Here is a 27,869-nt window from a genome sequence, read left to right as displayed (position 1 = left end):
TTCCTTGCCAATGCCCATGTGTGTCAGGCTATCCCAAACTTTTGTTCTGGGAACACTGGTGTATGCCTTTTCTAAGTCTGTAAGAGTCTTTACTATATCCTATATCCTTCCCAATTCCCAGAATTAAAACGGGTGCCACTGTTAAACTTCCACGAATCCAAATTGTTCCTCTCATTATAGACTTTCCACTTTTTCTCTAATTCTTCTTACCACATGGGAGGTGATGGTGATTCGTCATTAGTTACCGCTCACCTTCTTATCTCCTTTCTTGAATATTGGTATTATAACTCCATTTTCCCAGTCCTTGGGCACCTCTTTCTCTCTCCATGCACACTTCAGCATTCTCCAACCCTGTGTTCACCACTTCATTCCTACAGTTTCTTATAATTCCAAATAATTTTTTCCCACAGTTCAAATCTTCCTTTACTTCCTGGGTGAATTTTCACAAATTTTCTTCGGCTACCACCTTTTTGCAAACTCTTTTATGTATCTCACACTACTCTCTTCAGTCTTTTGTATTTTCCATTCCTTCCAAGTTTTCTTCTTTTCCTTCACTTTATCTTTTACTCCGTCATTCCACCATGTTGTCTCTTTTTCTCTTACCTTTCTTGATGTTCTGTCGCATGTTTTCTCTGCACTTCTTGCCTTGCAAATGCACTCTTAAAATTATTCCATTCCTGTACAGCCTGGCTAATATCTGTCCTTGGTATCAGTTTTTGTAATTCTGCCCTAAGCTCTTCCTGAACCTCCTTTTCCGTCAATCTCCAGACCCTAATCTTTCTTTCTCTTTTTTGTCGTACTTTGTGACCTTACCTACTTTCAATTTGGTTGTCACTGCTCTATGGTCTCTCCCAGCGGCTTTCTCAGGCATAGCTGTAACAGCCATAAGATCTATCCAGTGCCATTTTTCCACTCATATGTAATCAATGAACGTTTTTGTTCTTCTGTCTCCCCATCAATACCTGGTAATCTTACAGCAATTTTTCCTCCTGAATCATGTGTTTTCTATTATCAGTTTGTCCCTCTTGTAAATTCTATTAAAATATCCCCTTCTTGATTCTTGTTACAATATCCATATGGCCACAGAATCTCTTCTCTTCCCAGTCTCTCTGTTTCCACTTGTGCATTCAATGTAATTCTCCACTTCGTCAAAGAATTGTTCTGTATTCTCTTCTTTATTTCCGTTTTATGATGCATATAGTTGGAACAGATATCATGTTTGTGTCTCAAACTCTATCCTCCCAATCGAGTTGACTGTGCCATTAGGGGCACACAGTTGTGAGCTTGCATTTGGAAGATAGTGGGTTCAAACCCCACTGTCGGCAGCCCTGAAGATGGTTTTCCATGATTTCCCATTTTCACACCAGCAAATGCTAGGGCTGTAACTTAATTAAGGCCACGGCTGCTTCTTTCCCACTCCTAGCCTTTTCCTATCCCATTGTCACCATAAGACCTCTCTGTGTCAGTGTGACATAAAGCAACTTGTAAAAATAAAAAAATATAAAATGTAAACTTTATCCTTGCTATAATCATTCTGTTGTTGATCTTCACCTCCTCCACATATTCCAGAACATCCTTTCTAATGATCATTCCTACTCTGTTTACGACATCCTGTCCTCCACTGTAAAACAGCCTGTAACCTTCCTTTAATTTTCTTTCCCCTCTTCATCTCCATTTTATTTCACTAAGACCAGGGATGGCTATGTCCTTTTCTTTTATGAACTCTTATTAGCTATTCGGTCTTGTCTGTCAGGGTTAGGATGTCGACTGTCCGATTTGGGTATGTTGTGGTACTTATCACAGCTCTCGCAGTACTGCAGAGGATGCCCTAGCTTTTTCCGAGACTACACCTTATTTGTTCTCACTTTAGACCAGGGCCTCTCAGGGTGCATGCGCTGTGCAGTGCACGGGCGCAAGGTGCAGGAGATGACTACACTAGGTTGACCAGAGTGCAGTCCGACTCGTTGGCTGAACGGTCAGCGTACTGGCCTTCGGTTCAAAGGGTCCCGGGTTCGATTCCCGGCCGGGTCGGGGATTTTAACCTTAATTGGTTAATTCCAATGGCACGGGGCCTGGGTGTATGTGTTGTCTTCATCATCATTTCATCCTCATCACGATGCGCAGGTTGCCTACAGGAGTCAAATAGAAAGACCTGCACCTGGCGAGCCGAACCCGTCCTGGGATATCCCGGCACTAAAAGCCATACGACATTTCATTTCATTTCACCAGAGTGCAAACCCCCACTCCACTTCCCCTACACCTATCTCACCCGTTTGGCCTGTCTTCGCCTTCTCCACCTTCCCCCCTGATCCTCCCCTCACTGTGAAATATTTATGTACGGTGAGCGGTGACACTGTTGTATGGGACAACGTTACCGGTGTTAAAACACTCTTCTTTCAATTTGGTTTGAGCAGACAATTTATTTTCTCTAGCTCTCCCTTTATCTTTACAATGATACCAGTTATGCCTGCAACAAGGGACCGGCTGACAGCAATTCGAGAGCCTTCTTTAAACTACAATCAGAAATAGGCCTACTCGTACGCAATCTAGTTTTCGTACCAGTCAAAGCAGGAAAAAATACCTTTCACATATGCATGTGGAACTAAATATCTTAGCTGCTTCTCGATGCAGCTTAGGAAAATCTTCCTTCGAAAAATTCTCGTAGAATTTGAGCAAAGCCTTTGTGTTGGAAAATAGCTTTTTGTTTAACTTATGACATAATTATTGTCCCACGGATTAAGCATTTGGCTTTATCGTCACGACTGACAAAGAAATACGAAAATTACCACTTCGATTGAAATGGACTGTCGGAAGTCCAGGTTGCTCCATTATTATGTTGTTGTCATGCGCTTATCTATTTCACTGATAAACAAGCCGTCTATCACCGAACGCTTCGTCGCTCTCAGCGCACTACACCATCCGAGTCAAGCCGAGTTAACTCGAGTCGGAACGATGCACAGTGCACGGAGTCTCTGCACCTTGATATGCACGCATGAGATTTTGAGTGTTTGAGAGGCCCTGCTTTAGACTCTTATTACGATAGGTTCCCCGGTCTTAAAGGCATTTTAGAGCTGCTGCCAGTAGGTGATGAGGCCGCTCCTAACATTGAATACAAATTCTCCTTTTGCAACTGCTCCTAACCTGGGGACAGATGCTACTTGATGGGTTCCAGTGTGATTTCCTACACAAAGGGACTATAACCCAACGTAAGAGAACTCGTCCACCCAAAACCGTTGGTCCTCTTAGGGGGTCGAGTTATTTCTTGCCACCCAACACTTGGCACAGAGTCACTGGCTGTATGGTCTACTTTATTACCGTAGTGGACTGGACCAGCCAAACAGAGCCCCGTTTTTATTTTATGGACTGCTAATTCCCACCTCTTAACATTGTTGAATGATCATCTAGTAATGAGTCATCACACCATGGCAGTATTGTCTTCTCAGCACAATTTCTCACATTTAGCACTTTTTTTATCAAAATACTCCTATCTTATCTTTATTTCTTCTGGATATTGTACTAACTCTCCACCTTCCTCTTTTGTCAGCTTTGTATAAATTCTTTCTTTCCTATTATTTTGTATAATTCATGCAGTATTTCTTTACTGCCAGCTCCATCTCTTTCCATCTTTTGTATAAATATCTTCCCTACCTTTCTTCTGTTACCAATTTCTTGCATTTTCTGTTATCAAGATATTTTTTATCTCTATTCAATTTTTGACAAATTTTCTTCTTTTCTTACACTGCTTCTCTCACCTTCATATTTCACCACTGTATCTCCTTTTCTTGCATTGATGTTCTACCACAGGCAATCTCTGCCCCACTTACAAATGCTCATTCATCTTCCACATTTTTCCTACTTCAGTAACTGGAATTTGTATTTCAGTCTCTCCAAAAATTCTTCCTGCAATTTCTTATCTTTCAATTTCCACACTTTTATTTTACTACCTCTTATCTCCTTTTAGATATAATAGATACTAAAGTATCAAGAATGATGGTGGGAACAATGCCAGGAAGGTGTCAGAATGAGGACATTGGGCTAAGTTAGGAATGAACTTGTTTGATGAAGCTGTGCGCATAAAACTGGCTTAGGTGGTGGAGTCATGTGAGGTTAATGGAAGAGGATAGGTTACCTAGGAGAATAATGGACACTGTCATGGAGGGTAAGAGAATAGAGGGCGGAGGGGATGAAAACGATGATGGTTACTCTCAGTTTCTAAGAATTTAAAGATAAGAAGTATAGAACTAAATCAGGCTAGGGAACTAGTTACAAATAGAGGATGATAAATTCATAGAGGCTTGCAGACTGAATGCTGAAAGGCATGACAGTCTATAATGTATGTATGTATGTATGTATGTATGTATGTATGTATGTTCTCTCATTTAATTTTCCATTTTCCTCAGACTCAGTTTTACTATCACTAATCTATGGTTACAATTAAATTATAATTATTAAAATTAAATATTCACTACCTTGTGGGATGAGGAGGGATCCTCAAAGACTAAGGGAGTAAACCCCGAAAGAAAATCCTCAATTACGTTACGCCTAGCAAGCCAGTAAAAGAGCTTATTTATAGTTGCCTCCAAAACACATAAGAGCCTCAGAATGCGTTTATCAACTAAATTAAGATGCCAGCATGAGCAGACTCATGTCAGGTATGTTGGTTTATGGCCTGATGATAGACAGAGTCCTGCAAAAATGCAAAAATTCCAGAGGAGACTAAAACGGATTGGGACCATCAGCTTACTCATTCTCACAGGAAAACGTGAAGAACTAGTGGACCTCATGGAAAGGAGGAATTTAATGATACTGAGGCTGAGTGAAACCAAAGGGAAAGGACTGAAGAAAAAATCAGTATACACTGTATTGGCATGGAACTGACAGAGAGATAAGGAACGGTGTTGGTTTCATCATGGGTAAAGATCTAGAATGAGCCGCTGACATTCAGTATGTTAGTGAGAAAATAATAAAGGTGACTGTGCATTTAGGGGGAAAAAAATCGAACTTTGGTGCAGGTGTATGTACCTCACACTGGATGTTGTCAAGTGGATATGAAGCAATTTCTTGATAATTTGGAAGAAGTTATCAGTAAAGAGAGAGTTAGCATTATAGGAGATCAGAATGCACAGATTGGGACAGATAGAACAGGATATGAGAACGTAATGGGACCTCATGCATATGGTGGAAGAAATATAGAAGGTGAACATCTTCTTGACTTCTGTATGAGGAATGGGTTGATGGTGAAAAATAGTTGGATCATGAATAGACAGAGCCATAAGATAAATTCATACATTTGGGATGGACTACAAAAACTGTAATTGATATGTCATCTCAGATGAAGAAAGGAGCAGAATGGTAACAGATGTCAGAGTAATATCTAGTGAGAGTCTTGACAGTGACCACCGTCTATTAGCAGCGGACCTGAGAAACTTCTATATGCCAAAAGTACAGAACAGGAAAATGCCAAAAATTAAAGTATTGGAACTCTAGGAAATGGATAAGAGAACTGAGTATCAGAACCGGATAAAAACCCTGTACCAAGAGATGACAGGAAAAACGAAGACGCAGAATGGACCAGACAAAGGGACACATTGGTTAAGGAAGCAACTGAAGTTTGTGGAAAGACAGGTATGAAAACAAGGGAGAAGGAAACACCTTGGTGGAATGAAAGAGTGAGAGCAGCTATCAGGGAAAGAAATCTCTTGCGGAAAGAAAGGGATAGGGAGAAAAAATTAACCTGATCTTACTAGAGGCGAGGCGAAGATGAGAAACCTCGAACAATTATACCGAGACAAGAAACTGGACGTTAAAAGAATAGTTACAGAAGAAAAGACCAAGGAATGGAATATATTCACTCAGAAACTGGAGGAAGACAGCAGAGGCAATAAGAAACAACTATATAGTGTTATCAGAGGTAAAAGAAAGCCAATGAATACCATAAAGGCACTGGAAGTTGAAAAAGTAAGTCTGGTTAGGACAGAAAGTGACATGAGAGAAGTCCTGAAGAATCATTTCGACCACCTGCTAAATAGACTAGTTCAAGAACAAAATACAGAACTGGAAATCCAAGCCTACAATGAGGAACCTCCCATCACCTGGACAGAAACTGAGACAGCCTTAAAATCTATGTCTAAAGGAAAATCTTCAGGTGCAGATGAGGTGAATGCGGACATAATAAAGGCAGCAGGCATCCAGGGTATACATTGGCTGCACAGAGTACTAAATGCTGTATGGACAGACAACAAAATACCTACAGATTGGAGCAAGGCCGTTATAATGCCCCTGTTTAAGAAAGGCAGCAGACGGAAACCCACCAACTATAGAGGAATAACACTGCTGTCTCATGGGCTAAAAATTCTTGAGAATATCATAGAAAGGCACGATTGCAGTTTGGAATATTACCCCCTTGAGGTATGTAATGGAAATGTATAAATGTGTATAATAACTCATCATCATCATCATCATTTGCCCATATCCAGTTCCTGCCGGGTTGGGTATTTATGGCACTTCTCCATCTTCTTCTTTCCTTCCACCATTCCTCTTCCAAGATCTTGTCCCAGTCTAAATTTCCTCTTCTTATTCCACTCTTCACTGATTCAATCCACTTTGTTCTAGGTCTTCGCCTTGCTCTCTTTACCCTTGCACTTTGCCTCCAGCATCTGTCTAGGAATCTTATTTTCCTCCAACCTATTTACATGTCCAAACCACCTAGTTTACTCTTTTCAATTCTCTCATTTAACTTTCCCATCCCAACTTCCTTCCTAATATCTTCATTTCTCAATCTGTCCTTCCTTGTCTTTCCTATCATACTTCTTAGGAATTTCATCTCACAGCTGACTTCTGTCTTTATTGCTTTAGCTACTGTTTTCCATCTTACACAATCTTGAGCAATCTTCACCACAATACCATATATACAGATTCTCACCCAAAGTTAAAAGGTTATACATAATGCAATAATATACATAGTCTATATTCCCTAACTGTAAATCCTTCTTATGATACTACATTCTTAAATATTAATAAAATTACATGATTTTCACTACCTTACCAACAAATTAATTTACAAAAATTTCCTAACCTAACGAATCTAGGGTTCGTACTCTTGTACGGTTACAGTGTGCATGCAAGATGGCCACAGAATTCCAACTGCGATAATGGCTGACAACAGCGGCCTTGCTTGGTGAGAAGTCTCATAATCTGTGGAAGGAAAGCTAGTCATGGACTTGCAACACAGCTAGGTTAGGACAAACCTCTCTCCTTACAGTTTTAGGACACAAATGCAAGTTAGTGGCGTAATGAAATCCATGAAAATAAATTTTAAAATAATGAAATAAAGTAATAATAGTTTCCAAGTTAAGTCCAAATAATAATAATAATAATAATAATAATAATAATAATAATAATAATAATAATAATAATAATAATTAATAATAATTAATGCAAAACAGAAGATCATGGTAATAAGACTTTACACAAGCTTGAAGAAATTGCAAGAAAGGCAGGACTGAAAATATAATATGATAAGACTCGAGTAATGAATATGCTGACAGACTGGGATGTGGAACAGGGAAAATAAAGAAAGTTCCCAATTCAATTATCTTGGTGGGTGGATAGAGTTCAGTGGTCTTGATAATGAAGTGAATAAGAGTAGGATCAGGAAAATGGAATTAGCTTACAAACTCACATTACAATACAGTAATAAGGCCAGAAGCACTGTATGCATCAGAATGTCTAACCCACAACATAAAAACAGAAGGTGAGGAGATGAGGAAGATAGAAAGGAAAATTTTACATAGGATATTAGGTCCTAGGAAGACAGGCAACATCTGGAAGAAAAGAAAGAATGAAGAACTGTACAAACAGATTAATGAACTGGCTCATGAAATGAGAAAGAGACTACTGAAGTTTGCTGGAGACATTCATTGGATGAGTAACGACAAATTGGCTAAAAGAATATGGGAGTACACGAGGAAATGCAAGAGCACCACAACTTGGACAAAAGAAGTTATCAAAGATCTAACTGAACTAGGTCTAAACACCAAAAGCATGAGGGACAGACACAAATTCCGGAAAATAGTTGACAGACATAGGGAATTTCAGAAACCAGAGGGGCAACAACGAACTTTGAAAGACCGACAGAGGAAGGCTAGAAGTCCAAATATGAAGAGATTTTGGGAGCAGAAGAGACAGGAAGCTGAGAAGCAGAAGCAGAAGCAGAAGTGAAGAGTTGTCCGTAGAAGGCGGAAGCGAATGTTAGAAATGATAATAATAATCATAATAATAAAAAATAATAATTTTACACCCCTCCCCTGTGAACCATGTGACATTGCTGCAGTGAGGAGGCATGTGCGTCCCAGTGAAATGTCGTATGGCTTTTAGTGCCGGGATATCTCAGGACGGGTTCGGCTCACCAGGTGCAGATCTTTCTATTTGACTCCCGTAGGCGACCTGCGCGTCGTGATGAGGATGAAATGATGATGAAGACAACACATACACCCAGCCCCCGTGCCATTGGAATTAAACAATTAAGGTTAAAATCCCCGACCCGGCCAGGAATCGAACCCGGGACCCTTTGACCCGAAGGCCAGTATGCTGACCGTTCAGCCAACGAGTCGGACTGCGTCCCAGTGAAACATAAATGATGCAACTGTGTTTGGACCCTCTCTTACGTGTGTTCAATAAACCAGTGGAGTCATTAACAATGAATGTTAAATATGTACATCCAGAGCAGAAGCTTGTGAAACTGAGATGTTTATAGACAGCTTAGGCAGAGACAAATCTCGTGCAAAATAAAATTACCCCTCATTTCTTTCATTATGATACCCCTGCCTTCATTTTATCTTACATGGTCTTTAGTCATTTTTTAGATATGTGGAACATTAATAGAACAAAGGACTTGGATACAAGATTGATATCCATCTTAGTCTTGATACTGCTTTATGCCCAAGAATAGTCCCGATTCTGTGTTGTTACACTTCTTTGCTTGATGTTCCTCGAAGTGTACCCTGTCGTTCTTTTCTTCCACTTCCCCAGAATCCTCCATGAGGAATTTCCTAGTCTTCAGCAAATATCTCATAACATCTCTTCTTACAACATTTTTAAACTGGTTTAAACATTTTCTTCTTAACCTGCAAGAAAATAGTAGTTATGTCTACTGTTTAACTGCTCATCTAGATCTAATGTATATTACTGTATAAGCCTACATTAGTAGTATTTTACATTCATTCTCATGTGAAACAACAACATGTAATACAGTAGGGTATTGCACTCACCTTTTTTTTTTTTTCCAGAAATACTTGTGTAAAATTTGCTAAAATTTCATCAGTGCTTGATTCTCTCTTTCTTCCACAATTTGTTGAAATGTTTCCAGTTTCTTCCTTTGTTATTCTCTTTTTCCATATGCAAGTCATTTTCACTACTATTTTCTTCATCAGTACAGTTGTATTAGCTTTCATCGGGTGAAAGATCAGAACATGCATGTGGCAACATGACTGCCATTTTTATTGATTACACCCATCTTGCCCAAAAGTGCTGTTAGCCAGAAGACTGGTGCAACTCAAAATATCTCTCTAATGCTATCTATTGGTGATGGTGAAAATCATTTTCAGTGGTAGGTGGAGACGCCACCAGAGCATTTACGGATAAACGCTATATTGAGAGTTATGCCCTCCTTCCACCCAGACTCTCAGTTCAGAGAATCTCGTAACAAAATGCAGTAGTGATTAGCCACATGTTTATTCCCCAGTGTACCAAAGTTTCAAATCTGTAGGTTTCAGTATTTGGAATCTGAGCACACCCAAAATTGAGGAAATTAACATTGTTGGGATAGGCAGTATGTGAGCCCCTTAAAGGGTATCTAATATGGAGACATAGTGGAATGATCAGATGTGATATATTTCATATTTACTCTTAGTTATCATTATTGTGGCTCACTTGGGATTGAAATAAATGTATAAAAATATTTTGAGACCATGGAGCTTGAACTTCCAAACACAAAACACAGTGTTGGCAATGAAGAACCACGACTATTGAGAAGTTTCTTACAGTCATGTTTGTATAGTAACACCTTAGTATCAACCAAGTTTCTGATCAATACAGAGTGGTTCCTTTTATATGCACAGCACAATTCTATGTGTGCATCCATTATTACCTCCTTATTGCTGGTTTGTCAGCAATGAATATTGGTAATTCAAGCAATGCACCCACACAAGAACTTATCATTGGACTACAGGGTAGACATTTTCCGGTTAGGTTATAAACTGTGGGTTGCATGAATATTCAGCCGGTATGTATTGATATCAAAATAATTTGACATTAGCGTAAAGATCCATTTGCATTCTTACCTGCTTTTTTTTTTTTTTTTTATTCTATTGGTATGTGTTGTTTTGAAAGTAGAATGAAAATTGAGCTCTTACTGATGTTGCTGTGCAGGAGATTCCAGTGAACATGTTACAGACAGTGATAAACAGCCACCTGCAGTGTCTATGATGATGGATTGTGGTCACTGTCCGCCTCAACATACCCTTCGCCATCGCCCTCCAGATGTCTTACCTACATGGGAGAATGCAGCTGAGGACATGGATAACTTGGATGATGTATGTACTGCAGTGTAGTGAAATGTGATTCCTCCTCTATTTCTTTTGTAGCAGTAAAATTGAGAGTTCTTTTCTTATTTCTTTATTTACCCGACCTACTATTATAAGGCTCATGGTTTCTGGTGGATGATTTCTTATATGGGGTGGAGGAAATGTCACTGAAACTATTAGCTATAGCTTGCATACTCTAGTGGCTACAAAAGGCATCTGTTCTCATTATTAGAATCAGTAGCTCTAAAGTGGCTTTGGGAATGTCACACTAATTGTAAACACAGACTAAGTAAAGACAAGTGTACACATGCGTAGGAAATTACTAAGGCATTCACCAGAGGTAACTCATGGTTCTTGTGCCAAGAGAACCATGGGAAACGAGCGACCTGCTAAACAATGCACAGTTGTGTTTCTGTGGTGGTTGGTAGTGTAGTGTGATGTGCTGTGTGTAGATGAAGATATGTACTGCGACAAGCACAAACACCTAGTCTCTAAATCAGATGAATTAAACATATGCAGTTAAAATGTCTGACTGAGAATTCAACTGTTGAACCAAAGGCCACTACACAGGTCATTCACCAAGGAGCTGGACACATGATTGAAATATGTACTCCAACACAAAAGCAAAATAAAATAGAAAGGCAGACTTAGAAGGATACTTTGGAAACCTGGATTGTTATTTCCAAGACAGATGAGTATTGCCATTGATGAGTATTAATTATTAGAGGTATGGGCACCAAAGTAGTACAGAGAGAGCAAAAATAATATTGAATATGTAATTTATGTAATTTGCATGTAGTTGTTACAGTTTATAAGATATGCCAGACTATTAGCATTTTACCCTATAGGGGTTCTTCAACATACCAGTAGCCAAAGACATAGAATTGTCTCAACATCCTTGAATGCCACCGAATTCAGGTAGGATTGAACATGTTAGCTCTAGAACAGAAGGCCATTGTCTGACTGATTATGCCATTTTTTTGAGGTTCATCCATGGATTTGATGCAAGTGACATAGGATGACACCCCTAGAAACTGATCCACTCTACCAAATAACTTACTAACCTTATGTCAGTTAATCATTGTACTTCTCTTCCCAAGAAGAGATCATAGCACCATTTGCATTAAAAAGATACAGACCAGAAAACATTCTAATGATCTTTTGCACAAGAAAGAAGCTACTATTTGGAAGTGGGCTCTACTTGGCTCTGAACAGTAGTAAAAAATCTAGGTATAAATGGGAGAGCAAAATTGAAATGGTAGTAGATTACATTTTGGTCAAGAATGGATACAGTTTGACAGTTGTAAAAGCAATGCGCTGTTAATCTCTTCAAGGAGATCATATGTTTCATAACAGTTGTGGTAGACTTTGCAAAAAGAACCTGTGAAAAATTTTCTGGCGGGTAGGAAAAACAAGAAATGTCTTGAAAGGTATGACAAGGTCAGAGATGCAGCCAAACAAAGATGTGAAAAAGATGAGTGAGAATTAGGACAAGAGGAATGGATAGCAAATGAGTGTGATCAAACTGCAAGAAAGAATGTGTAAGTAGGTGCAACAAAAAAAGTTGGTTATGATTTACTGATTCCCTACTGGAAGATATAAAAAGTAACAAGATATACCGAAGTGAAAGTACAAACAGCATGAATTGATGACACACAAACTGGATATACTGTACTGCAGATAAGATGAATATATTTCTGAGGATTTTAAAACTATACAGCATAAAAAATAATCTTAGTGCAGATGGGTGTAGAGATTGCTGAGATGATTTAAATATCAATACAGTACTATACTGTAAATTTAATTTGAATATTCAATTATATTTCAATCTAAACATTGGATGATCTTCATAATAAAACTTTGTATAGCTAGTTATTGGTTCTTGTACTTACATTTTCATTCAACCATCATTGAGATTTCCCATATTTTTAACTGAATCAGAATATTGTATAGAAAAAAAACAATGTAATATTACAATGAAGATAAATTTTGTCCTGAGCAGTTTTCCTACAAAACAAACCATAAGAGAGGTACATCAAGTTTTATATTTTAGGCCCCCTCTAAAGATCCACCCTACCGTTATTTCCCTTATTTTTCACAGTATCAAAGAAGTCTGTAAATAGTATTCTAAATAAATATTGCCATGACCAATTTTTCTGTAAAACCCACTGTAAGGTAGTTCAATAAACAGGTGAAAGAGCAGAGAGGAATATTAGCATGGCAACAAATAAATATAGGCCTAATACCTCATGGCTTTGAATTCAGCTGTATTCTCAATAGGCTCACATGTTCAAGAGATACATAAACACGTATGCATTACCAACTGCCACTTTGTTAACAACACTGATGTTAGTTGTAGCACGGGTGAAGTTTAAGGAAGCAGAGATTATCAGTGGAATACTGTGTAGGAGGGATACTGACTGGAAGATGATTGGGGATTTAAACGAGACCGTGGAGTGGGTATGTGGGAAACTGGGAGTGAGATTTCTAGATCCTAATGGGTTGGTAGAAGATAGGGATCTGCGATCATGTTGCCTTCAGTTAAACAGCAGTGGTACATATAAGTTAGGAAATTTGTTTAGAAGTGTTATAGGGAGGTACATTCAGGGAAACGGGGTGACCTAGTGAGCGGTGATAAGGGACCAGGGAACTGGAAATCAAGTAGGGATGACATCAAATTGTTAGTGCTCAACTGTAGAAGTATTGTAAAGAAAGGAATAGAATTAAGTAATTTAATAGATACATACTTACTAGATATTGTAATTGGAGTTGAATCATGGCTGAGAAATGATATAAAGAATGCAGAAATTTTCTCACGGAACTGGAGGGTGTATCGTAGATATAGGACAGGAATTGCAGGAGGGGGAGTATTCATTCTGGTGAAAGAAGAATTTGTAAGCTACAAAAAAGTTCAAGATGACAATCATGAAATTCTAGGTGTATAGGTACGATTCCACTGCCTGCGGCAAAGGTTGACATGTAGTATGCGGCTGGCAACAAATGTTGCTCTTTGTAGCATGCGGTTTGTTGTCAATGGGTCAGGAAAGATGTGGTATACTACATGCGTTGCCGGGTGTAGCATGCATCACTTGTGGAGACATGTCGCAAACTACAAACGTTATTCCATCAAGGCAACCAAGGGAACAGTTCCTCACCCGACTTTGACCGAGGAAGATGTCTTTGCAGACCATTGTGGCAACAGCGTATTGTTATTCGGCACGGTCGTAGGAGAAAATGGTGGTGGAGGCGAGAATTATTCGTTCGATCAAATAAAGTAGAGTACAGCATAAACTATTTGAGAAGTTGTTGGCTGGCGACAAAGCGCATTTCAAAAATTTTACACGGATGAGCCAGAAAAATTTCAAATTTTTGTTAGAGAAGGTTGGACCGAAGACTGCAAAGTCCGATACTAATTTGCTTGAAGCAATACCGCCAAAAGTTAGACTCTAGTTTACCCTTCGATTTTTGGCTACTGGTGACAGCTGTACTTCCTTGATGTACTTGTTTCGAGTTTCTCAACCTAGCATCTCATGAATTATCCCAGAAGTGTGCATGGCGTGGAGTGATCCAAGCTGATAGGGCATGGAGACCTTGGCAAACAAACCACGTCGGAATTCTCAAGAGGCGAAAGCCATTAGGGATGAGTTCACAGAGTACTTTGTCAGGTGAAGGCCGTGTACCATGGCAGAATCAGTATGCCTAGAGTTACGGGAAATTTTAGTTGTTCACTGGAATTTAATCATGTGTTTTAAATAAAATATATTACTTTTAAGTAGAATATCCTAACCATACTCTGATTATTTTACCCACTTATAGTTCACATTTATAATCAATCAATCAATCAATCAATCAATACTGATCTGCATATAGGGCAGTCGCCCAGGTGGCAGATTCCCTATCTGGTGCTTTCCTAGCCTTTTCCTAAATGATTTCAAAGAAATTGGATATTTATTGAACGTCTCCCTTGGTAAGTTATTCCATTCCCTAACTCCCCTTCCTATAAATGAATATTTGCCCCAGTTTGTCCTCTTGAATTCCAACTTTATCTTCATATTGTGATCTTTCCTACTTTTATAAACGCCACTCAAACTTATTCGTCTACTAATGTCATTCCACGCCATCTCTCCGCTGACAGCTCGGAACATACCACTTAGTCGAGCAGCTCTTCTTCTTTCTCTCACTTCTTCCCAACCCAAACTTTGCAACATTTTTGTAACGCTACTCTCTTGTTGGAAATCACCCAGAACAAATCGAGCTGCTTTTCTTTGGATTATACTAGAAGAATGAAAGATAACTTGTGGTAACTATGGCAATAAACGGGCATAGTGAGGAAGAAAAAGACTGTGATGAAACAGTGTTGGAAGACTTTGCGTAATTAGAGTAGCGGCGAAGGATATCCAAATAAAAAGTGTCTGTGTGTTAACAGCGTAACAGGAAAATGCCGAGTAGACTTTCTTCACAGGGAACACTACATCAGAGTGAGTGGACTAAGGCAAAATAATTAAAAACAAGTAATAACTACCACCACAATACTTTTTAAGGCAACTGAACACCGTACAGAGAAATATAACTAGACTAGGCTCTCCCTAGCTAGGCTACTCTACTGGTACATATACACAGTGATAGAACTTGCGAGCCAAAGTAGAGTGTCACGAGAATAGCGCTAGCTAAACTGCTCTACTATCCATGTACACTGGCCTTGACCGCCATGCAGAGTTCTAACTAGTACTGACTGAGAGTTAGGCTTGTCTGACCAAAGTCGCTTAAGAAACAAAGTTCAAGAAAGGGGAAAAATATACTGGTGTGGAACTGGATAGCAAAAGGAGAAGTAGGGCTGATGCAAGTGTAATGGACTAGTCTGACTTGGAGACAATATTCTCTAACCCATGGGTAAATAATGGAAATATCGAGCTCGATGATGATGATTATTTATTATTATTATTATTATTATTATTATTATTATTATTATTAGTATAGTATTATTATTATTAGTATTATTATGACTTGTTAGGTGTGACTATGAAGTTGTTTTCATCTATTGGTATTATCATTGTTTATGTAGTTATGAACAGACCTTATTTGGTATAAATCATGATCATATTATTTGTGAGGTTATGTCATGAAACATCTGCTGTATGTATGTTACTATGAGTTCATTTAATTTAAGAACATGAGCTTGCATCCGGGAGATAGTAGGTTCGAATCCCACTATCGGCAGCCCTGAAGATGGTTTTCCGTGGTTTCCCATTTTCACACCAGGCAAATGCTGGGGCTGTACCTTAAATAAGGCCACAGCCACTTCCTTCCAACTCCTAGGCCTTTCCTATCCCATCGTCGCCATAAGACCTATCTGTGTCGGTGCGACGTAAAGCCCCTAGCAAAAAAAAAAAAAATTTAAGAACACATAATTAATAGTATATAATTTATTATTACCTGTATATATGATGTATAAATCCAATGCAGTGTTGTGCAACACACGGTAATAGTCCAGAACAATGTATCTTTGGCACTAGGGAGTTATAGAAAACTCCATTCATTGTAAATAGGTTATTGGAGACTCTCGAAATTACGAGAAAACATGTCATATTCTTCTAGAAGCCTGGCCAGGCAGTGTATGTAAAGAGGTATGTATGAGGGTTGAATAGAGTTTTTAACGAGAGTTGTGAGTGCAAGTCGTTATCGAGTATGTAAATTCATATTGTGATTGGTAGTACGTTGACATGCTATTGTGGCAGTCTTCTTCTTCGTAACAATGTTTTGTTCAAGAGCATAGTAGTCAAATGTTCAAGATGGCAGTTTATTGTACGTGCGTGTGTGTGGAATATGTAGATATAATTTGTAAATAAAATAGTGTACACAGTTGACAGCATTTCATGTGTGTATCTTTGTGGTAACAACAAGGCCACACATAAAGTGGCTGAGGAAATTAACTACTAGAGAGATGAATTCGTATGTGAATTTTGTACAAATGTCCCATGAGGATTTCCAGTGTTTGCTTGCATTAATTGCTCCAAAAGTTAAAAAGCAGGGTTTACATCTCAGAAAAGCAATTTCACAAACAACTCACTCTTACATTGGGATTTCTTGCTATGGGTACGTAAGACAAAGTATTTAATTAGATAAATATAAGTTTTATTTTTAAATGAATGAAAAAGCAGATTGTTAATGTTACCTACAATTCTGTCATGTTCTGTTCTTAATAAACAAAAGGTAACTTTCTTACAGGTGACAGTTACCAATCCCTAAGCTTTTTTTTTTCACCCCCGAATATCTGCGACGGCAATTTCGTGGATTATTCCCGACGTTTCCTAAGCATTGTTTGGGTGTTTGAAGACTGACTACCTGAAGGAATACAGTGAAACCTCCTTAAGACATTTCTGCAGGGGACAAGGAAAAGAGAATGTATTAAGCGAGAAAACGAGCTAGTGAATATATGATTAAAAGCTATCTAGCAAGGATATGGAAATACTAAATACGATTTTTTCTGACATGAGGGCATTTTTGGTTGTGTGTCCGCGGGTACAGCGAAAACTGTATAGTTATTGGATATGGGATCTTTCTAATCTTATAAACTATAGAATAAAATGTTGAACAGTGACTTCATAAAATGTTATAGAATAACATCTAAAACGAGGATAATGCACAGAAAGTTTGTTAAAAATACTGTATATTAACAGTTTTGAAAATAACTTTAAGATTGATATAGGCTGATGATTGCCATAAAAAAAAGGGTGAAACATGTACCTATGAATTTTAAGTATTATGTATAAATTTTAGCCACATGAAATAGTGGATAGTATTGTATTGAACAGGTGGATTTATAAATAATTATTATAATATTTGTGATTTAGTGTGTGGAGTTCCGCAGGTTGAACAAGAAGACCGTTAGTGATGCCTACCCCGTTCCTGACTTGAAAGACCCACTGAAACAAGTAAGTGGGTGTAGGATTTTCCACACACTGGATCTCAACTCCAGATAATGGTAAGTGGAGTTCGAAGAAAGTTCTAGCAGCATTCCAAGACATTAAGGCTGCGATATGCAATGCTCCTGGTCTGGCCCTTCCCGACCCTCAACAGAAGTTGTGCCTGCAGACAAACGCGTTGGGAACAGTGTTATTCCAGGAGAGGAGTGACGGTGGAAGGGACATCGAGTTTGCCAGCAGAAAGCTATCCCGCACGGAACAACGCTACTTGGAGGGAAGGAAGTTCCAGCTCTACACCGATAACGCAACTCTCAGATGGTTGAACTCTGTGTCTGGCTCAAAATCTAAATTGATACGATGGGCTCTGTTAATCGCAGAATTTGATTTTGATGTGTTTCATGTCCCAGGACCAATGAACATAGGAGCAGATAGCTTATATAGGCACCCGGCGATGGAACCGGAAGCTAGGAGCACCATTGTCGACGGGGAGTTCCCATGAAAACACCAGGGTGAGCCTAATGAACCTGTCCTTATGACCTTCAAGAAGGAACTTTATCTGGGAGTAATCAAACAATGGCAGGAACAAGGTAAGCCCTGTAGGACCATGATGCAGTGGATTATGAGACAGAGCACCGATAGTAGACTTGTCCTGAGGGAATTCAAGTTGTGCTTCAAGAACTTCCGGGTTAGCGGAGGACTCTTAATGAACAGGTTGCACCTCTCCGACATGCCTGCAGTAGTGGTGATCCCCGCACACGACGGACTTCCTTCAAAAGTTCTATGACAGCACTGAAGTCAGACATTGAGGAGGTGAAGAAACATACCAGTCTATCCGACGAAGATTCTTCTGGGTCAACATGTGGAAAAACATCCTGGACTATGTGAAAGGGTGCTACATCTGTGCCTGCACCAAGGCGACCAACAGGAAGGCAGATTTTAGTCAGCGAGGAAGACAGCTGCAATGCCCCTGGGAGGTCATAGCCCTGGACTTGATGGGTCCTTACCCTAGAACACCACAGGGTAAAATAGGACTCTTAGTAACCACCGACCTCTTCACAAGATGGATTAAGGCCTTTCCGATACCAGAAGCCATGACGGGACACATTACGAGCCTTACACAAGATGAGGTATTCAGCTGCTACTGTTATCCATGGTGTATTCTGTCAGACAACGGGAGTTAGTTCACGTCAAGGAAGTGGCAGCAGATGATGACAGAATGGGGTGTGGAGCACTGGACCACCTCTATCTACAACCCAAGGGCCAATCCAACGGAACCAGGAGCTATAAAGGATGCACAGGTCCACCTAATAGACAAAGAACATCAACTGTGGGACCATCGGATACCCCAGTCACTCTTTGCCCTGTGTCGACGCATCAACCGTATCACCGGGTAGTTCCCAGCAGAGCTGTTCCTTGGTCAACAACTATACGGCACCGAGGATTGGGAGATTCGTCCACCACCTACATCCAGTCAAGGTGATGCAACTTTTCCCCTGGCAAAGTGGCAGCAGCAGCAGCAGCAGCAGGACATCAAGGAGAAGCAAGGTTTGGCCGAGAAGAGATCCCTTACCCAGGCCAAGGTTCAAGATGTCGAAGAGACCCAGACCTTCCTACCAGACCTACAAGTACTGCGACATAATCATCCAGTCAGTAATAAGATCGGAGGGTTTCACGCAGGTCTCGCACCTAAGTGGGTTGGTCCCATTGAGGTGGATAAGCAGCTGGGCCATGGGCTCTACTTATTAAAGACCAACCCTCCTGTCAAGATCCATGCATCGGAGTTGCGGCGAGTCACCCAACCGCTGCGCATACAGAGTAAGCCTGGTACTACCATGGGTCCACCCAGAGGAGAGGCTACTGCTGACACTGATCAGTCTGGTCATGAGAAGAATTCATCAATTATCATAGAAGAAGAGGCTGGCGGCGAGGCAAAGTGGATGAGTGTGACAGACTGTGGAAATTGTTTCAAGTTACAGGGGGAGATATCATTACAAGTGTGATGAAGTGAAATGGCGTATGGCTTTTAGTGCCGGGAGTGTCCGAGGACATGTTTGGCTCGCCAAGTGCAGGTCTTTTGATTTGACTCCCATAGGCGACCTGCGTGTCGTGATGAGGATGAAATGATGATGAAGACGACACCTACACCCAGCCCCCATGCCAGCAAAATTAACCAATGATGGTTAAAATTCCCGACCCTGCCGGGAATCGAACCCGGGACCCCTGTGACCAAAGGCCAGCACGCTAACCATTTAGCCATGGAGCCGGATATACAAGTGTGATAAACTTATATAACTTGAAAACAATATTCTCTCACCCATGGGTAAATAATGCAAGTATCGAGCTCGAATTATTATTATTACAGTAGAGTCTCGCTCATCCGACCTTCGCTTATCCGACATTCCATGTTATCTGACACTGGTAGACTTAATTTGAACTTTTGGTGGAGACTGAATTCAGGCACACCCGGTGTGGAGGGTGTGACCATGGGACAAACACTGGCCTGCGGTAGGACCGTTTTTTTCTCAAGGACAGGTGCAGTGAGTCTTCAGTCATTGTTCATTGTAGTATTGGTTGGGTGCGGATGTTATAGTTTTCATATCCTCTGTGAGTATAGCGAGTAAATGGAAGAAAGTGATTGTTTTTATGGAAGACAAGTTGAGTGCATTAAAGAGACTGGACAAAGGGGAAATTCTTCAAGATGTGGCTTCAGATTATGGTGTTGGATGTGTTGCAGTGGGAGACTGGAAAAAACAGAGGGAAGAAATTGAAAAGTGGTGCTCTACCAGAGCAGAGAAAAACAATGAAACAATGTGAGTACGAAAAAGTAAGTGAAGCACTGTTTCTTTGGTTATCTCAACACCGGGAAAAGGGCCTGCCAATATCTGGCCCCATTCTGCAGTTAAAGGCTGTGTCCAGAAGTAGTTTAATGAAAGGGACCCTAATTTTCCTGCCAGTGCTGGGTGGCTTGATCGGTGGAAAAAAACGGCACGGCATTAGGCAGCTTAATATCTGTGGAGAAAAGTTTCTTTTCGTAAGACATCTGGAATGTTTTTGTTCAATACTGCATGTACTGTACAATTGAATTTATAATTCAATAAATAGAGTACCGTAAAACATGTCGTTTTAGTACTAGCATATAGCCTTCCTCTTTCAGTTCATTTTCAAAGTTATTCTGTATTATCCGACATTTTCGGTGATCCGACGTAGTCCAGGTCCCGTTTAGGTCGCATAATCGAGACTACTGTATTATTATTATTATTATTATTATTATTATTATTATTATTATTATTATTATTATTATTATTATATATTCATTTACGGCCATTAGAGACCACGTTAGGTAACAATTACATGTTTCTGGATGCCTTCCTCACAGCCCAGAATTTTAGCATCCTTATTATTTACGTAGTTGGATGATCGCATTTTTTGTGCGGTTATGTCATGAAACATGTAACTTACTGTATATAGACATTTATATGAATTCAGTTAATGTAAGAACCTGTATAAAATTTATTATTACCTGTATATATAATTTGTAATCCATTACAGTATTGTGTAACACACTGTAACATCCAAAATAGCACTAAGTCAGACGAGAACTATGGAGAATATTCTGTACATTATATCTATGTATTAAGCACTCTAGAATTTACGAGAAGGTAAAACGTATCTTTTTAGAAGCCTGGCCAGGCACATACTGTATATAAGCAGGTGGTCTTGATGGTAGAGACGAGTTATTGTTTAGTAAGAGTCATGCTTTGACAGGAGTTGTTCTGATCAGATGTGCATCGTGCTAACAAGTGTTTGAAGTATGTAAATTGTTTTAGTAAAGTTGGTAGTTGACGTGCAGTGGTTGCAGTCTCCATATCCTTCGTGATAGGCAGTTGTTAGAACTGGTGGTTTGTTGATATTTTCGCGTGAAGTGTTTTTGTTTGCGACGGCAGTGATTAAGGTTGTGTTTATTTAATTTGTAAATAATTGTGAATAGATCCGTGTATGCAAGTTGACAGCATTTTGTGTGCGTCTTTGTGGATACATCAAAACACAGATGAGTTAATGCTCTACACTAGAGTCGGCTTTGTTGGCAGTGGGACCTTTAGATGCAGATGTCAGAGCTAGCGAAGGTCATAGAAGTGAATAAATGGCATTTAACTAAAAGAACAAGATTACAAGAAGGTTGATTTGAACATTAACAGAGTTTAAATAATGTTGTAGATTTTTAAATTTCCTGTTGTTACTGGGATTCAGGTGAATTAAAAATGCGGTACATTATAATTGGCATTGTTGGCAGTGGGACTCTCGTTGCAGATATAAGATGAATGTGGTGCTCTAGCAAAGGTCATGGGAAGTGACCATATGATATATAGCCAAAGTAGAAAGGTTGTGAAACACGTGTTTGGGACATAGGCCATAATTACATTTTTGCTATTTGCTTTAAGTTGCACCGACACAGATAGGTCTTATGGTGACGATGGGATAGGGAAGGCTTTGGAGTGGGAAGGAAGCGGCCATGGCCTTAATTAAGGTACAGCCCCAGCATTTGCCTTGGGTGAAAATGGGGATCCACGGAAAACCATCTTCAGGGCTGCCGACATTGGGGCTCGAACCCACTATCTCCCGGATGCAAGCTCACAGCTGCGCGCCCCTAACCGCACAGCCAACTCGCCCGGTGATTCCATTTTAACTAAGCAGGTTATGAAAATGAGACACATTAAAATGATGCCGATATATGACATTTACAGTATTGAGTAATAAAAACTGCAGTTTTACCAGCAGAAATTGTACACTGCTGTCAGTCAGCTATGGAGAATGGAAAGAGAAAAGTTACGGTGGACGAGAAAGTAAAATTTATATGAGAAGTGGATAATAATCTGCATAAAACTAAAATTGAAATAGCTGGAGATTTAGGATCACTTTGCACAGTCATTAATAGAAGAAATGCTATTTTAGACATATTTTTAAAAATTGGGTACAAAATCAACAATGTTGATTAATAATGTTGCAAACATGATATAGGCTGTTAAAAGTGTCATAAGTTGTTAACCTATATCTCTGAAATAGCCTGTCTTTAATCTTATTTTGGATGATAGAGAAAATTATTTTAATAATTATATGACGTAATTTATAAACCTGATTTGCAAGTAATTCTTTGTTATACATACAATTTGCTCTTCACCTTGATAAATGTATAACTCAGGTTCAACTGTATTATTTTGAGTTTCTTTCATGTTATGAACTATAGCATTGCTTTCAAATGAGGATATTTTTCAAAAGAGGTTGTTATACAAATCCAGGCTTTTCTTGACAGTTTTTTTAAGAAGAACTGGGTATATTAATCTTTGGATTCTCGTAGCCAAATCAGTTGTTCAGAAGCATAGTTGGTAGATAGACGATTGCAGGAATTCAGTCTAGGCTATAAACACAGGTTGCAGCAACAGCTTACTATTCATGACATTTTACCCCTGAAAGAGTAACAAAATGGAGCACTATAAAATGGAATTATTATCTAAGCAGTACACATGAAAACAAGTGCAGTATATAAGCATCGAATTACATTTGCAAATACAAAGAACTTGGTGAGTGGTGAGATATTCTAATTGCTGTACATTCCCATTAATGCAGACATGACAGTAAAATGTTTAAACATAATGCAAATTTAAAATTACATATTTACCAAATGAAAGCAGTTATTGAATCCTGTAGTGGAATATTAATTTGACCCATTAAGAAAGGCCACTCGTGAAACAACAAATTTAGGCTATTTTCTTGGTTGTAATACAATTTCACTGTTATTGGCTGGTGGATTTTTGCATGGTATTTGTCATCATTTGAAATTTGACTGGACAATCATAATGATTTCTGTTCTGTAGCTGCTCCAGTACTTGGGTCATACAAGTCCTGAATGCCTTGATGGTCTGGACACTCCTCGTAACATTCCTGCACCTCCACCTCCTCCATTAAACCATGAAGTGGAAGTGGATGTGATCACCGTGGTTCTAAACCAGCGAAATGCAGAACAGGAGTATATGGCTCAGCATGCTTCTGATGTAACTATGCTGGCAGAGGCTGCAAGCCCAGTTGCACATCAGCCTCCACAGTCTCCCTTCCAGCACTGCCGACTTCTCTTCTCACAGTTGGGTTTAGCTGGCTGGGAACATCGCACTCAGTTGCACCTCCTGGCTAAGAATGAAAAGCTACTCAGGGAGCTCAGAAACCTAGATACTCAGGTAAATAAGACTGCCAATTTTTATTTTAACATTGAAAGTATCTCTTTATGAATTTTGGAGGAAACTTATTACAGTGATCATCTTTGTCAGTAAAGGCTGGGAGCATTGTGTTAAAGTGGAAGTATAACTAGGTGACCATTCCCTGTTAATCCTAAACAGAGTAACAATTGAAGGAGCTCCAGCACTTAGTGGGTATTGCAAAAGAAAGACGAGGCCACAAAAGGTGTGAAAAGACCTATCCTTGCGAACCTAACACTGCCAAGGTCAGAAAAGAAGGTGTTGACTGGGGGGGGTTATGAGATAGGAAAGGTAAAAGCAACAAGGTTAGCATATGTTAGTAGAAGTGTTGCCAGACTCAGCTAGAGGCCCTGTAGTCACCAATCCGACACTCAAGTTGTTCTTCTTTCCTTATGTGTTTCAAACTTGAAGTGTCTAATAGAAAGCTTGGAGCAAATTGTCAATGGAGTAAAGATGTAGAATCTCCTACCAAGGAGAAAGAAGCTAATCAGTTGTGTTAGCTTGTAGTCCTCGCTTAGGCAGTAGACTTTTCTCAGGAGCATCCTATGGTTCATGGTATCATTGTGGCAGATAGGTTGATAAATGCCACACCAGTGATTTGTTTGCGCTCAAACCCATCTTTGATATATAAGTAATAATAATAACAACGTAAACGTTTCCACCTTTTCAATACTAAAATATGTTCACAAAATTATAAATTACACGGTACTAGTTTCGACCCATCTAGGGGAAACGTTTACGTTGTTATTATTATTACTTATATATTATTCTCAGTTCAATACGGACCAAAAACATGAAATTCATAACCATCTTTGATATGTCGGGTAAGATTGTTAGTTTGCACACATGGTTTTCCATGCTGGAAGCCTGCTTGTTCTGGAATTAATTGGTCATCAAGGAAGTTACTGATCCAGTTGAGCAGTAGGCATTCCTAGAATATTTTGAATAAGTGACAGAACAGTGACACAGGACGGAAATTCCGCGGTAGTGTCCGACAAAGTTTTCAATTCGTTCAACTCTCAGCTCATCAATTCCTGCCACTCAGTTGACTTTTATACTGGAGATAGCAGTTTGCAGTTCTAAGGTGGAAAGCTGTTTAAAAGTAACTGACTTGTCACGTTGTCAGCTGTTACTTTACTAAAGGTATCCTTTGGCGTTGTTGGATGTCGACTAATGTTATACTAGAGCTTCTATGCATGCCTACTGTTTGTCTTCAAATCTACTGTAAATTCTTCGTCAAGCATTAGGGCCTAGGAAAAGGAACGTGTATGCAGAGGGAAGCAAGGTGGATTAAAGGTTAGGGAGTTTATCATCCATAAATTTATCAGCTATGTATTCTAACTCATCAACAAATCGTAACAATGTAGCAACATATTTACAGAATAAAGGAAACTGTTGAAGCACCTTACAGCAGTTACACCAATATACCTCTGTTGGCCTCATGTGATTCATGATTTACAATATTCCAATGGAACATACTTCAACAACAATAAGTACCAAATGAATTCAGTCAATAATACAGAAATACTAGAAAGGAAAGACCTGCATGTGGCTCTAGGGAAACAAATAAGAAATCCATACAGCCAAGGAGCATACTGGGCTACGAGCACATACACACAGGACAGCATACACAGAAAGCACAACACTTTCCCAATCACACATACATTCGCTGCCACAATCATTAACCTTTCACTCAACATACATATGCCACATACACTCACGACTTATGTTCCGATGCTCACAGACCAGCAGCCTAAGGTTTGAAAGGAACCCCTAAGTTCATGCTCTTATCAAACGAAAATTAAGAATGTGAATCAACTGCTGGACACAACCAGCCACCAAGATTATACTTGAAAAGGGAAGGGGAAGGAACAGGGTGGGGAACAACCATTGTCAAAACAGAAAATAACAGGCCAATTAGATAACACTACATACTGAAATCATAGCGCAGGCACACATCAAATGTCTATAAGTGTCTTTGAGTCTCAGAGAATAATTCGGAGATAATTATTGTTATACAGTTTTTTTAGTAATGGAAAAACACATCTGTGACAAGTCACCTGCTCTCTTCCTTCGGGTGTTGTTTAGGCAAGCATCATGTCTTTGCCGGTTTGAATTGTGTCTTCAGCGATTTTTTTTTTTTTTTTTTTTTTTTTAAGAGGTCCTGATAATGATCAAGAAGGTACTTGAGAGTCCATCTATGTCCTCTTGTCATCACGAGAGACGAGAATTATAGGCACTAAAAACAGTTAAAATAGGCAGGCATATAGGCTCTTAAATTAGCCAAAATAGGCATTTAAATAGACACTAACATGTAAAATAAGCATGAAAAATTACCGGTACTTATAATTTAATAACACAATTACTATAAAAGGAATTTACAAGCAACGTTCAATGTTTTCCGGTAACAATCTTGTTCTCCTGTCATGCATAATGTTTTTGTACTAAGATCTTTCAACATCACATGAAGTGAATGGACAAAACTTCAGTGAAGACACTTCATCTGATTTTATTTCACTGACAGGTGCTGCCTTCCCAGAGGTTAGGTCAGAACTTTCCCTGACTTCTTCCACAATCCTAAATGACCCCCACCAGGGGCATGCCACTCTTTCCTAACTTGGTGATTGCTCCCGGCAGCTTGTTGAAATTTTAAGATGCTCCGGGTTATGCAGGGGCATATTAGCTCCCAACATTACAGTGCATAGGTCTGAAGAAAATGGTTGTTGGTTGCTGCCCAAAGTGGACCGGTAGAAAGGCTGCATTGATACAGATTTCTCTACTCATATCAAATGCATCGCAGTATTTCTAACTTGATCTATGTGGTGTTTTTCTCACATTTGATCTGAAAAGTAATAAAAGTGACATAAATTACATTGTCCCTATATCTCAAATTTCTACAGCAGGGCTAATTGCTTAGTATATATCATGCATTTGTTTCATTAAAAAAATACTATTAGAAGATGTTTCTGGAAGTACAAAACTTAAAAGTAGGAACAAGGGAATTCGTAATTTACATGGAAATATGTCCTCAAGGATTTTCAGTTATAATTTGTCAGTATCGTGTTGAGAATAAAAAAGACGTGAAGCGATACTGGAGTAGCGTAGAAGAGAAATCCGTCTTTTATGCTTGCCAAGGATCCACCAAGTTGCCCCTAACAGTATTCTTACTTATATAGAAGAATGAAAACGGAGGCACTATAAATCTCAGATTTGTGAACATATTATTTGTTGCAATTCGCTGGCTTTGGTCAGCCAGGTCAGCTGCCATGAAGACTATTTTCTGTTGCCTGCAATAGATCCTGCATCATGCGTGCCCACAAGGCCGCCACTCTCGTTGAAAATTAAATAAATAATGTTACTTGCTTTACGTCCCACTAACTACTTTTACGTATTCCGTGAAGGCGAGGTGCCGGAATTTAGTCTCGCAGGAGGTTTTTACGTGCCAGTAAATCTACCGACACGAGGCTGACGTATTTGAGCATCTTTAAATACCACCGGACTGAGCCAGGATCGAACCTGCCAAGTTGGGGTCAGAAAACCAGCACCTCAACCGTCTTGAGCCACTCAGCCCGGCTGAAAATTAAAAACCGTGTAATTTGAAATTAACAATAATGAGAGTTGTTACTTGTAATTTGTAATTGGAAATTGTCGTGGCATGCGCCCATAAACTTATTTTAGACACAATTTAGCAAGACTCTAGAGGGGATGCTAGAGGCTTGTTGGCGACTTCGCGAAGCTAACCTGGGAGCTTACGCCCCTCAGATTCTCTTTGCCCCACCAAGCACGATTACTAACCAGACCTCACCAATCCAGAGCAACGGTCTTTTCACTGGCCTGGTCTTGTAAAGATAGTCTTGGCAACCCTGTAAAACACGCTGTGGTATCGTCCTAGCCGGGCTACATTGGATCTGCAACCTGTGTTTTGTGAAGGCTTAGTGTACAATAGAATTAACGATTTTTAAAAGGAGTTTTAAAATTGCATTTCAGTTGTAAATCTCTATTTTCACAGGAAATGAATTACAGTTCAAAATACAGATTTAATTTTCATCCATTCTGTGACAAGAGACCATCAGCCTTCTAACTCCTTGTTCAGTGATTTGATGATTAATTACATTTTA

The 27,869-nt window shown here is 39.4% G+C and overlaps 1 protein-coding gene across 2 annotated transcripts in view; it reads left to right on the top strand.

The window, feature by feature from the left end:
- The window catches only part of LOC136858315 (probable Rho GTPase-activating protein CG5521), a 709,838-nt gene that overhangs the window by 571,990 nt on the left and 109,979 nt on the right, over nucleotides 1-27,869 (top strand). For both annotated transcript variants that reach the window (XM_067137762.2, XM_067137761.2), the window contains 2 exons: nucleotides 10,429-10,592; nucleotides 23,377-23,733. In XM_067137762.2, the coding sequence (XP_066993863.2) occupies nucleotides 10,429-10,592; nucleotides 23,377-23,733 (521 nt within the window). The remainder of the gene's footprint in view (nucleotides 1-10,428; nucleotides 10,593-23,376; nucleotides 23,734-27,869) is intronic.

The sequence above is a fragment of the Anabrus simplex genome, chromosome 1 (genome assembly GCF_040414725.1).
Source record: "Anabrus simplex isolate iqAnaSimp1 chromosome 1, ASM4041472v1, whole genome shotgun sequence".
NCBI lineage: Eukaryota > Metazoa > Arthropoda > Insecta > Orthoptera > Tettigoniidae > Anabrus > Anabrus simplex.
The sequence above is the reverse complement of the archived record's forward strand: the minus strand, read 5'-3'. Positions and strand labels throughout refer to the sequence as shown.